This window comes from Rosa chinensis, chromosome 4 (assembly GCF_002994745.2).
Source record: "Rosa chinensis cultivar Old Blush chromosome 4, RchiOBHm-V2, whole genome shotgun sequence".
NCBI classification, from domain to species: domain Eukaryota; kingdom Viridiplantae; phylum Streptophyta; class Magnoliopsida; order Rosales; family Rosaceae; genus Rosa; species Rosa chinensis.
The window spans coordinates 93,472-104,050 of record NC_037091.1 but is presented as its reverse complement, the minus strand read 5'-3'; the positions used below and the strand labels follow the sequence as shown (position 1 = coordinate 104,050).

General features: G+C 39.8%; 3 protein-coding genes across 4 annotated transcripts; all 3 read left to right on the top strand.

Moving 5' to 3' along the window:
- The first annotated feature begins 479 nt into the window (after positions 1-479).
- LOC112197054 (serine/threonine-protein kinase STY13) lies at positions 480-4,788 on the top strand. Of its 2 annotated transcripts, none has more exons than XM_024337583.2 (3): positions 480-638; positions 991-1,939; positions 4,221-4,788. In XM_024337583.2, the coding sequence occupies exons 2-3, from the start codon at positions 1,023-1,025 to the stop codon at positions 4,558-4,560; spliced, it is 1,257 nt and encodes a 418-aa protein (XP_024193351.1). In that variant the 5' UTR covers positions 480-638; positions 991-1,022; the 3' UTR covers positions 4,561-4,788. The 2 variants fall into 2 exon arrangements, with proteins under 2 accessions (XP_024193351.1, XP_024193350.1); XM_024337582.2 differs by having other exon boundaries at positions 902-1,939.
- Positions 4,789-4,972: 184 nt separating this feature from the next.
- LOC112197053 (pentatricopeptide repeat-containing protein At4g31070, mitochondrial) lies at positions 4,973-7,248 on the top strand. The gene has a single exon (XM_024337581.2). It carries the CDS (start codon positions 5,349-5,351, stop codon positions 7,170-7,172), a length of 1,824 nt encoding a protein of 607 aa, XP_024193349.1. The 5' UTR covers positions 4,973-5,348; the 3' UTR covers positions 7,173-7,248.
- Positions 7,249-8,089: 841 nt separating this feature from the next.
- On the top strand, positions 8,090-9,466 carry LOC112197112. Its single transcript, XM_040517356.1, has 2 exons — positions 8,090-8,152; positions 8,948-9,466. Exons 1-2 carry the CDS (start codon positions 8,118-8,120, stop codon positions 9,453-9,455), a joined length of 543 nt encoding a protein of 180 aa, XP_040373290.1. The 5' UTR covers positions 8,090-8,117; the 3' UTR covers positions 9,456-9,466.
- The last annotated feature ends 1,113 nt before the right edge of the window (positions 9,467-10,579 follow it).

Below are 10,579 nucleotides of genomic sequence, written 5' to 3'. Positions count from 1 at the left end.
GTGCAGTTAATTATTATAATTATTATTTTGATATATTTTGGTATCTAAGGAGAGCTACAAGGCCTACAGAGAACAGAAAAGGTTAAAACTAGGTAGCCGAACCAAAGGCAGGCGCAGCTCTCACACTTCCCTGTTTGACTACACCGTCACCTTTAAGATAAGAATTGTAAGCACGAACATGAGGGTGCACCGTCACCATCACCTTAATAATGAGATCATAATCATGCTCAACGCTGTTTTTTTATTTTTTGGAAAGGAACGCTGTTTTTGGTAAGGTTGTCTGCAACCATATTATATTCGCTATAAACATAAATAAGAGAAAAGGACTGAATTTAATTGAAATTGTAAATTAAAAAGATTAATATTAAAAAATGCAAACATTTAATATGATTTTGCCAAAGAGGAATGGTACAAAGGGAAAGAAAGAGGGTACGAGGGATCACACTGAAGAGTTGCCCAGAGTAATAAATATTTAAAAAGAAAACCCGATTTAAGTATTGGAAAGTTGGAAACTAGAAAAAAGGAAAGCGAGAGAGAGAGAGAGAGAGAGAGAGAGAGGAAGACTGGGAAGAAGAGGTCTTTGTTTGCGGTCGTGTGTTGTGGATTCCATTCCGATCTCTGGGCAATCGTCGATTAAGGTACGTTCTGTCTCCCCTAGCCGATGCAATTTCCAAATGATCTGCGTTGCTCATGTAGCCAAGTTAGCTCACAGGCTTTGACTATTTTCCCTTTTCGTAGACTAGTTGTTTCGATTTCCTAAAACCTCGTTGTTCAGGACAATCATCTCTCAAATTTGCAAATTCACTATGCTCTCTTCTTTTTCGGAACAACTGTTGTGCTTGATTTTACTCTCTCTATAATCACGGATAATTTTATTTCCGTGGGTCAATTTTGGTTTCAGGTTTTTGAGGAAAAAGGGGTGTTGGTTTCAGAAAAAAAAAGGAAAAAAAAAACTATAGTTTTATTAGCTTTCTGATGTTGAACAATTAGGGCAAGTCGGAGGGTTCTGCTTGGACAAGGAAATGTTGGAAGGTGGTGCCAAGTTCACTGGAATCATAGGTCTAAACAACAACGATAACAACTACTATGATTTGTCTCAAGTCTTTTACCACAAACTCCATGAGGGTGAGGGTGAGGGTACTAACATGTCCATTGACAGCATGCAAACTAGCGTTGATGGAGGCTCTGTCGCCATGTCTATAGATAACAGCAGCGTTGCTTCTAACACTAATGATTCCCACACACGAATCTTGAACCACCAAGGCCTGCGCCGACGCACAAATGACAACTACTCTGTTGCACAAAGTGTTAATCGCGGAAGAGTCACCCATGCACTCAGTGATGATCAGCTTGCCTGTGCTCTAATGGACAGCAATTCCGTCACAGAGGGGCTTGAGAATTATGAGGCCTGGACAATTGACTTAAGAAAGCTAAACATGGGTGACGCTTTTGCACAAGGTGCTTTTGGGAAGCTATACAGAGGTACTTACAACGGAGAGGATGTTGCTATCAAAATTTTGGAGAGGCCTGAGAATGACCCAGAAAAGGCTCAGATAATGGAGCAACAGTTTCAACAGGAAGTCAAGATGTTGGCTACGTTGAAGCATCCAAACATAGTTCGTTTTATTGGTGGCTGCCGTAAACCGATGGTTTGGTGCATTGTAACAGAGTATGCTAAGGGTGGTTCAGTACGGCAATTCTTGATGAGGCGGCAGAGCCGATCAGTTCCGTTGAAGTTAGCAGTCAAGCAAGCTCTGGATGTTGCAAGGGGGATGGCATATGTTCATGGGCTCGGCCTGATTCACAGGGACTTGAAATCTGACAACCTTTTGATTTTTTCAGACAAATCAATTAAAATAGCTGATTTTGGGGTTGCCCGTATTGAGGTGCAGACGGAAGGAATGACACCAGAGACAGGGACATACCGCTGGATGGCTCCGTAAGATTTCTTTGACCCTTTAGCTGTGATATCTTTTCGGTTGTTACTGTTTTTGTCTTTATTACTGAATTCTAATTGCCCTTTTCAGGGTCTTTTTGTCATTAGCCTAAATGATCCTTTACTTGATTGCTCTTTCTCAATTCCCCTCTTGGTATTTGTTACCAATTTTACTTTCAGTTTGGGAAAATTTGTTTGAAAATTATATATCTTAATTTCTGTCTTTTTTGTAAGACTAATTGCATTTACCTTCCGTTGTTGATATTGGTATTTTCTCTGGCAAAGACTAGATGTGTTCATAGTTTCTGATTTGTATCTAGTTTGCTATTTTGAAGGTCTAAAATAAAACATATGGTCGTGCACTGAAGGACTAATTCCATTTCCTGTGACATAAATGGTTTCTCTAGTTTCAAAATTCATGTGATGTACTATTTATGGGTATTCTTAAATTTTTGATAACTGCGATTGATTGCATAAGAGATAGAGGAACTGCCTTATATTAGAGCATTGAGAGCATGATGTTATTAGAGGAACTGCCTTATATTAGAAATAGAAGACACCTAAGGGATAAGCTTGCACACAGTGGCAGAGCCAGGATCTCATAGCACCTAAGTGATCTTGTTTACATTTTTAAACATGTTGTACTTTGTTTGTGAATATCTACCAGTATTATATATATTATCAAACCTTAATGACTAGAAACCAAAGAAATAGCTTGCAATATAATGTGTGAGGTGTACTGGGGAAAGTGGTACTTAGAAAAGATTGTGATTATCGTCTGCAAAATGATTCTGAGGTGTACCTTCGGTATTGATATAATTAGATATGATGCTATCACACTGTCTTGGTAACATAACTAGAATTGGTCTTGATATCTTTGACCATAAATTAGTGGTGTCTGTATTAAAAGTGTGACTCAAGTACTTGGCTTCCTACAAAAAGGAAATATACTATGGTGACTGGTGAGTTGTGTTTGGGGACGGGTATTGGTAGGTAGTTCTGGAATCTGAACACCTTCTGTCATTCAAATAGGGTTTTGTAAAGTAATTGACTTGGGGGCCAATAGATACATGGATGAAATGTGACGCAGCATATAAACTAGATTTGTATCGGTTTAGTTTCTTTTGGTAGCTTTAGTGCTTCAACTATTCTGTGTTTACTGCATACAAAATATGAAGTGTACCATCCAGTATTTTGATTCAATCTAAAATTGGTCTATGATTATGAAAATAATTTATTCTTCTAATCATTTTCAGGTCATTAGCATCATTGTTACAGATCACTAGTATTATTTCATCAGTATACATTGCAACTATCCAGATGTAGATTAGTTATGACTTGCATATTGCATGAAAGATAAGCCAATTTATGAACAGACAATTGCACGGTCAAAAGTTTAGCAATTGATTCTGATGAAATTTAAACTCAAAAATTTTGAGCAAAGAGACAGCATTAAAAATGTTTATGTTTTGAAAATGATATATCTAAAGTATTATATGCTAAGTTTGGTAGGAGATGGATCTTGGATTGGGTTTTTACACACATAACTGATTACTGCATGAATATGGCTCAACGAATGTATTGACTTTCACTCATATGCAGTCGAATGATCGGAAGTATCTTAATTTATTTTCTTGTGTGGATTAAAATTCAATTCTTGTACCGGTCTCATTCAGTCTGTTCTTTTAAAAAATTAATTTCCATGCCAATTTAGGCCTTGTTGTGTAGATTCATTTCTTCATTATTTACGTTACTTAGAATGTCTGAGGTGGGATTTTATTTTCAGCATGCCTCCAACATCTGGCCATAAATATATTAGGACATGGACTAGATGACCAAATTCAGTTGTACACAGGATGAATTGTTTGCTCTACCAAGTTAAAGCCAAACTATCTTTATGAATCACTCATTCGAGTATTTGATTGCATCATGACTCATGTTCTCTATTGGGTTTCTTATTTGTTGCTTTTGAAATTTTGCTTCTTATGTTTTTGCCAACTGGCCCAATTGGATGGCATTGGTTAGTTGAGTTAATATGAAGCTTGTCAAGTGTTGTTGTCAAATAGCCTACTAAGTTCATGATGGAAAAATCAGAACATTGAAAAGTTTTCAAGGTTGTACTTTTCTATTGTAAAATCAGTAATTTGTTAATGATCTTTATCTGGTGTTCAGTCTTGTGAACTGCTATTAGAAATTTATTTATTTGTTACCTAGTGTACATGGTATATGTCAAACTTAAGATTGTCTATTGAGTGCATTTGCTATATCGTATGGCTTTCTGCAGGGAGATGATCCAGCATCGGCCGTACACTCAGAAAGTTGATGTTTACAGCTTTGGGATTGTTCTTTGGGAACTTATCACAGGGATGCTTCCGTTCTCGAAAATGACAGCAGTGCAGGCAGCATTTGCAGTTGTCAATAAGGGTGTCCGTCCTATCATTCCTGCTGACTGCTTAACTGTTCTTGGTGAGATAATGACGAGATGCTGGGATCCCAACCCTGATGCCAGGCCACCCTTCACTGATGTGGTAAGAATGCTCGAGAGTGCAGAGACAGAGATCATGACAACCGTTCGGAAGGCTCGTTTCAGGTGTTGCATGACCCAACCAATGACAGCCGACTGATCCCAGAAGATAAAATTGGAAAGACATCAGTTATTATAATGAAATGGAAATGAGGAGAGAGAGGTCAAATAAGGTGAGATATATGTAGCCTTGTGTATTTAGCAGGTTTTATTTCTTTCTTAAGATAGAAAAAGGATGTTCTATTCAAAAACATATTTGGTTTTGAGATCTCTATTTTAATGAATTTCTGTCATTGAATGAGTAATAGAAGAGGAGTATTGATGTGTATGTATGCATCCGATGTTTTGCTATGTATTGACTGCTCTTGCAGTCTTGGTTCTGTTCTGGTGAGACTTGAGAAGAATGATAGGGATAATCACACTTCCGAGTCGCTTGCCTGTAAATTATTGATGCTCGGATTATTTTTGCTTTAGTTCCCAAAGAAACAAAGTGAGTAGCTTTTGTAATCCATCTTAACCTCGAATCCCTCTTCCAAACACACCAGTTTAATAAGATCAAATTAAGAACAAAAATTGTTCGGCGGAAAAGCAAATTAAAAAAAAGTGATAGTAAGTTTGTAACCAACATCATTGTCACAAAAAGCAAATGGCTCTTCGCCCAATTCTTCTGCATCTCCTCCTGATGGGTGACGGCCTCGGCTGGCTTCAAGCACCCGAGTGGGCCTTGGTTACCTTTTCTTTCTCAATCTCTCTCAGGGCGGGGCTACCAGAGTAGAACTGTAAAGTGGCTTGGCTATATTTCAATTTTTCGGCATTTAAATTAGGAATGGAGATGTTCTAAGTTCTAACACACACAAGTAGTTTTACAAAAACAAAGAATGTCCACCTATGAAATCAATATACACAAGCTACAGAAACAGGAGTATGCATCATGTGATCAGGAGTCGGTCCGCGTCTTCTGGCCTTTGCTGCATCAAAATCAAAGACTTGGTCTCTAAAGGATTATATGATCAAACCCTTCAACTTTACAAAGACGAGCTCCATTCTTATGGCCTCCTCCACGCAAACACCTCCATCCTTCCTTCAATCATCAAAGCATGCTCCTCCCACCATGGGCATGGGCTTCAACTTCACTGCATGGCTCTCAAGTCAGGCTCCAACTCAGACTCCGTTGTATCCAATTCTCTCATCTCCATGTATGCCAAACTCGCACTTGTTGGAGCAGCACGCCGGGTGTTTGATGAAATGCCTGAAAGAGACACCATCACCTGGAATTCCATGATAAATTGCTACATACAAAATGGGCATCTTGCAAAAGCACTTGATGTGCTTAAACAAATGTATTTGAATGGTTTTACACTGAAAGCGGAGTTGATTGCCAGCATCATATCAGTTTGTGCAAGGACAAGAAAGTTTAGACTAGGGAGACAGATTCATGGCCTCCTTGTTGTCCATGACGAGATTGAAGAGTCGGTGTTCTTGTCAACGGCTCTGCTTGATTTGTATATGAGGTGTCACGAAACTTTGATGGCCTTCCATGTTTTCTGTCACATGCAAGTGAAAAATGAAGTCTCTTGGACTGCCATGATTTCGGGATGCATTGCTAATCGCAGCTATGGGATGGCAATGCATTGCTTCCGGGAAATGCAGGTTGAAGGATTGAAACCCAATCGAGTCACTATGCTTGCCATTTTACCAGCTTGTGCCGAGTTGGGAGACATAGGACATGGGAAGGAAATTCATGCCTACACTTTTCGTCATGGGTTTGAATCAGATCACCATTGCTCAGCAGCTCTCATACACATGTACTGCAAGCGCGGGAAAGAATTGCGTCCTGCCAAGCTAATTTTCGACAAGGTATCTCTTAAAGATGTTGTTATGTGGAGTTTGATGATTGGGAGTTATTCTCAATGTGGGGATTTCGTGAAAGCTTTGCAACTTTTTAGTCAAATGCGAGCTCAAGGAATTGATCCAAACTCTGTAACGTTACTGGCCCTCATTTCCGCCTGCACCACACTTTCTTCTCTACAGATCGGATGTGGAATCCATAGCTATGTCTTGAAATCTGGGTTAAATTCTGACATTTTCATTGGGAATGCACTTATCAATATGTATGCAAAGTGTGGTTGTCTCACGGATTCACATGAAATTTTCAAGGAGATGCCAAGTATAGATTCTGTCTCCTGGAGCACAATGATTGAGAGCTATGGCCTTCATGGTCGTGGTAATGAAGCTTTGAAACTCTTTCTTGAGATGCAAGATAGAGGGATAGAGCCTGATGCGGTCGCTTTCCTCTCAGTTTTATCTGCTTGTAACCATGCTGGCCTGGTGGAAGAAGGCAAGAAGATCTTTAAACTTATGAGAGAAGATAGTAAAATAACTGTATCTTTAGAGCATTATGCTTGCTATATTAATCTTCTTGGAAAGTTTGGAAAGCTCGAAGATGCTTGTGAGATTGTACGATCAATGCCCATGAAACCAAGTAGTAGAATTTGGAGTTCTTTGGTTACAGCTTGCAAGGTTCACGGAAGGTTAGAAATAGCAGAATCCTTGGCGCATCATCTTGTTAGAAAGGAGCCTCAGAACGCTGCCAACTATGCCTTACTGAGCATGGTTCATGCTGAAGCTGGTAACTGGCTTGGCGTGGAGGAGGTGAGGAGAGTCATGAGAGTACACAGATTAAGGAAATGCTACGGATTCAGCAGAATTTAGCTGATTCTATGATAAAATGATCATGAGCTTGTAAGGACCCAAATTTTTAAATATATATCTTATATTTTCTTTCCAAGTCTTTATACGGTTCAGTTTTACATGCCAATTCAATAGAACGTAGGACCTGCCACTTCTAGAACGTTGAGCAAACCCACCACACTGTCTAGGAACCGGCATCCTTATAATTTTTTAGTTTGATTATAATTTTTTAGTTTGATTATCCAGGTCACGGTCACCAGTCAGTTACTGTTCATCGAATATTTTATAAATTTTTTTTTGGAAAATGAGAAATGTATGATGTAAATAAATAGTATTGATAAACAATTTGAAAATACAACCAAAGAAAATATTATTGGTAGACAAATTATATGTCCACCGACACTCTTTTTTTTTTTTTTTACTCCACCGACAGTTTTATCATATATACACTACCGACAAAGTTTTTGAAAAGTGTGAAAATATTTAAAACTCCACCGACACTTTTATCATGTACACCACCGACAAAGTTTTTGAAAAGTGTGAAAATATTTAAAACTCCACCGACACTTTTATCATGTACACCACCGACAAAGTTTTTGAAAAGTGTGAATTTTTTTTTAACTCCACCGACACTTTTATCACATGCACACCACCGACAAGTTTTTTGAAAAGTGTGAACAAATTTTAAAATCCACCGACACTTTTGTCACATGCACACAACCGACAAGTTTTTTTTTGAAAAGTGTGAACAAATTTTAAAATCCACCGACACTTTTATCACATGTACACCACCGACAAGTTTTTTGAAATGAGTGAGTGATAACCCACCGACACTTTTATGTGTGGAAAATTTCAATAAATAGACATGATGTTTTCACTACATACACACACACCATCCGAGCTTAACAAAACTTCACCCTTTTCATATCTCTAGCATTACATATTTCCTAAATTCCCCTCGTTGCAATGAACAATTTGTGGGATCAAATTCGACGGTCTCAGGATGAGGATGATGAAGAGATGATGGCCACCAACGCCATTGTCATGGCTGCAGTCGCTCAAGAATCTGGAAACCAACACCGAGGGCGCGGTTCTCATCCGAGTCGTGCACCAAATGAGGAACGATTTAGAGAAGAAAGGGGCAAAGGTATGTTGGCCGACTACTTTGTCGACCGGCTAGTGTTCAAAGATGCGGAGTTTCGAACACGTTACAGGATGAGTCTCAATCTCTTCCAGCGTATATCTACTGACCTTTGCCAATATGATCGTTACTTTGTTCAAAGGTCAGATGCTACTGGCAAAGTCGGACTGCTTCCGGAGTAGAAGATGACAGCTGCCTTGCGAATGCTTGCGTATGGTGCAGGGGCAGATCAATGTGCTGAGTATTGTAGGATGGCGAAATCCACCTCCGTTGCAGCCCTTCGGCACTTCACACGAGGAATTGTTGATCTTTACTCAACAAAATACCTCCGCGCTCCAACTGCAGCCGACCTCAGACGACTTCTTACCAAAGCTGAGAGGAGAGGTTTTCCAGGAATGATTGGGAGCATCGACTGTATGCATTGGCAATGGAAGAATTGTCCGACAGGTTGGGCTGGAGAATATAGTGGTAGGAAACAGATCCCCACTATCATCCTGGAAGCAGTCGCATCTTACGACACCTGGATTTGGCACGCATTCTTTGGAATGCCTGGGGCATGCAACGACCTGAACGTCTTGGCAAAGTCTCCATTGTTTGATGAGCTTACAGCCGGTAGAGCACCTCTTGTCCAATTCCAAGTTAACAACAGAGCTCACAATCTAGGGTACTATCTCGCCGACGGTATTTATCCTCGATGGGCGACTTTCTTGAAAACTGTTCGAAATCCTACACGCCCCAAGGAAATCGAGTTTGCAAAGGCTCAAGAGGGGTATAGGAAGGATGTAGAAAGATGTTTTGGTATATTACAGTCACGGTTTGGTATTATTCGAGGAGCTGCTCGTCGGTGGCATAAAGAGGACCTTCGATACATTATGTTGACGTGTATTATATTACACAACATGATTGTCGAAAATCAACGACCTGAAGATAGCGATGATGAGTTGGAGTCCGATGATGAGGAGGATAATAATATGAGGCCCAGGATTGCTGAGGTATGGGAGGGACCAACCGGTAGAGACTTTGATCCTGTTGGTAGAGATGCTCATCATATGAACGGATTCATGGACCGCTACCAACAAATTAGATCTGAGCACTGTCACTCCAACCTTCAGGAAGACCTCATTCAACACTTTTGGGAATTTCAAGGCAATATGCGTATCTAGATCTGCTATTTGTGTGTGTTTTCTATTAGTTTTTATGTTTTTAATTATGTTTGTGTGGTTTCTACTTTAGTTTTAATGTTTTTAATTATGTTTGTGTGGTTTCATTTAGCTTTTCATTTGTAAGGGTATTATTCCAAAAAATTTTAATTTCATCAATCTAATATTACATAATTCAAAAACCAAGCATTGGAATCATAACAATACAATTATTTAAAATATATAACTCCCTAATTTTCCTAATCCTCATCTTCATTAGGAATCCAATTTGTGTTTGTGGGGTCATCCATATGGTTAGGGTTGGTGGATTCACCTGAAGAGAAAGGTGGGGAAGGGACACCACCGGTGCATGGTGGTTGTGGGAAGCCACCGGGGAAAGGAGATTGTGGATAATACCCACCGGGGAATGGTGGTTGTGGATAGCCACCGGGGAAAGGAGGTTGTGGATAGCCACCGGGGAAAGGAGGTTGTGGATAGCCACCGGAGAAAGGAGATTGTGGATAATACCCACCGAGGAATGGTGGTTGTGGGATGTTAGATCCATGGGTTGCATCTTCAGCTTCTTTCTCTGCAATTTTTTTTTGTTTTCTTTACCAGTAATTCTTTTTTGTTGGTGTCATCTTACTTGTGTCCATCTCCATAATACGCTCTTCCCTCTCTTGAATTTTGAATGCCTCGTTTCGCATATCCATTTGCAAGCGTATATAATCTCGTTGTTGTTGGTCACGGAGATGTCGAGCATATTCCTCATCACGTTTCTCCTTGGCAGACATCATTGATGTTTGGTTGGTTGCTATAGTCTCCACAGTGGCTGTCAAAGGACTGGAATCATTAGATGCTTTCTTTCCTTTCCGAAGAGCTTCTTTGGCAGCCTTCTTTCCTTGAGGCCTCACCGAAGGATTTGGAGTTGCATCGGCGTTTACCTCATCTGCATCTATGTCCAACTGGACATGAGAATCAGGAGCGGATTGTTGTGTGTGCATCCGTTCAGTTCCTCCCCTGGAGGTTCCTCCAACCGAAGAGGAATGGTTTGGAATGTCTTCAAATTGTTGAAACCCCTTAACAATCTCGTAACATTCTAAATTAATGAAATCACTTTTTTTTGTTTTCCTTTCGATTTGGTCATC

Bases quoted from the DNA above. Each gene is read 5' to 3' on its own strand.
- LOC112197054 (XM_024337583.2), top strand. From the start codon at position 1,023: ATGTTGGAAGGTGGTGCCAAGTTCACTGGAATCATAGGTCTAAACAAC. The intron at 1,940-4,220 runs GTAAGATTTCTT...GGCTTTCTGCAG, and splicing joins ACATACCGCTGGATGGCTCC to GGAGATGATCCAGCATCGGC.
- LOC112197053 (XM_024337581.2), top strand. From the start codon at position 5,349: ATGAAATCAATATACACAAGCTACAGAAACAGGAGTATGCATCATGTG.
- LOC112197112 (XM_040517356.1), top strand. From the start codon at position 8,118: ATGAACAATTTGTGGGATCAAATTCGACGGTCTCA. The intron at 8,153-8,947 runs GGATGAGGATGA...CAACAGAGCTCA, and splicing joins GATCAAATTCGACGGTCTCA to CAATCTAGGGTACTATCTCG.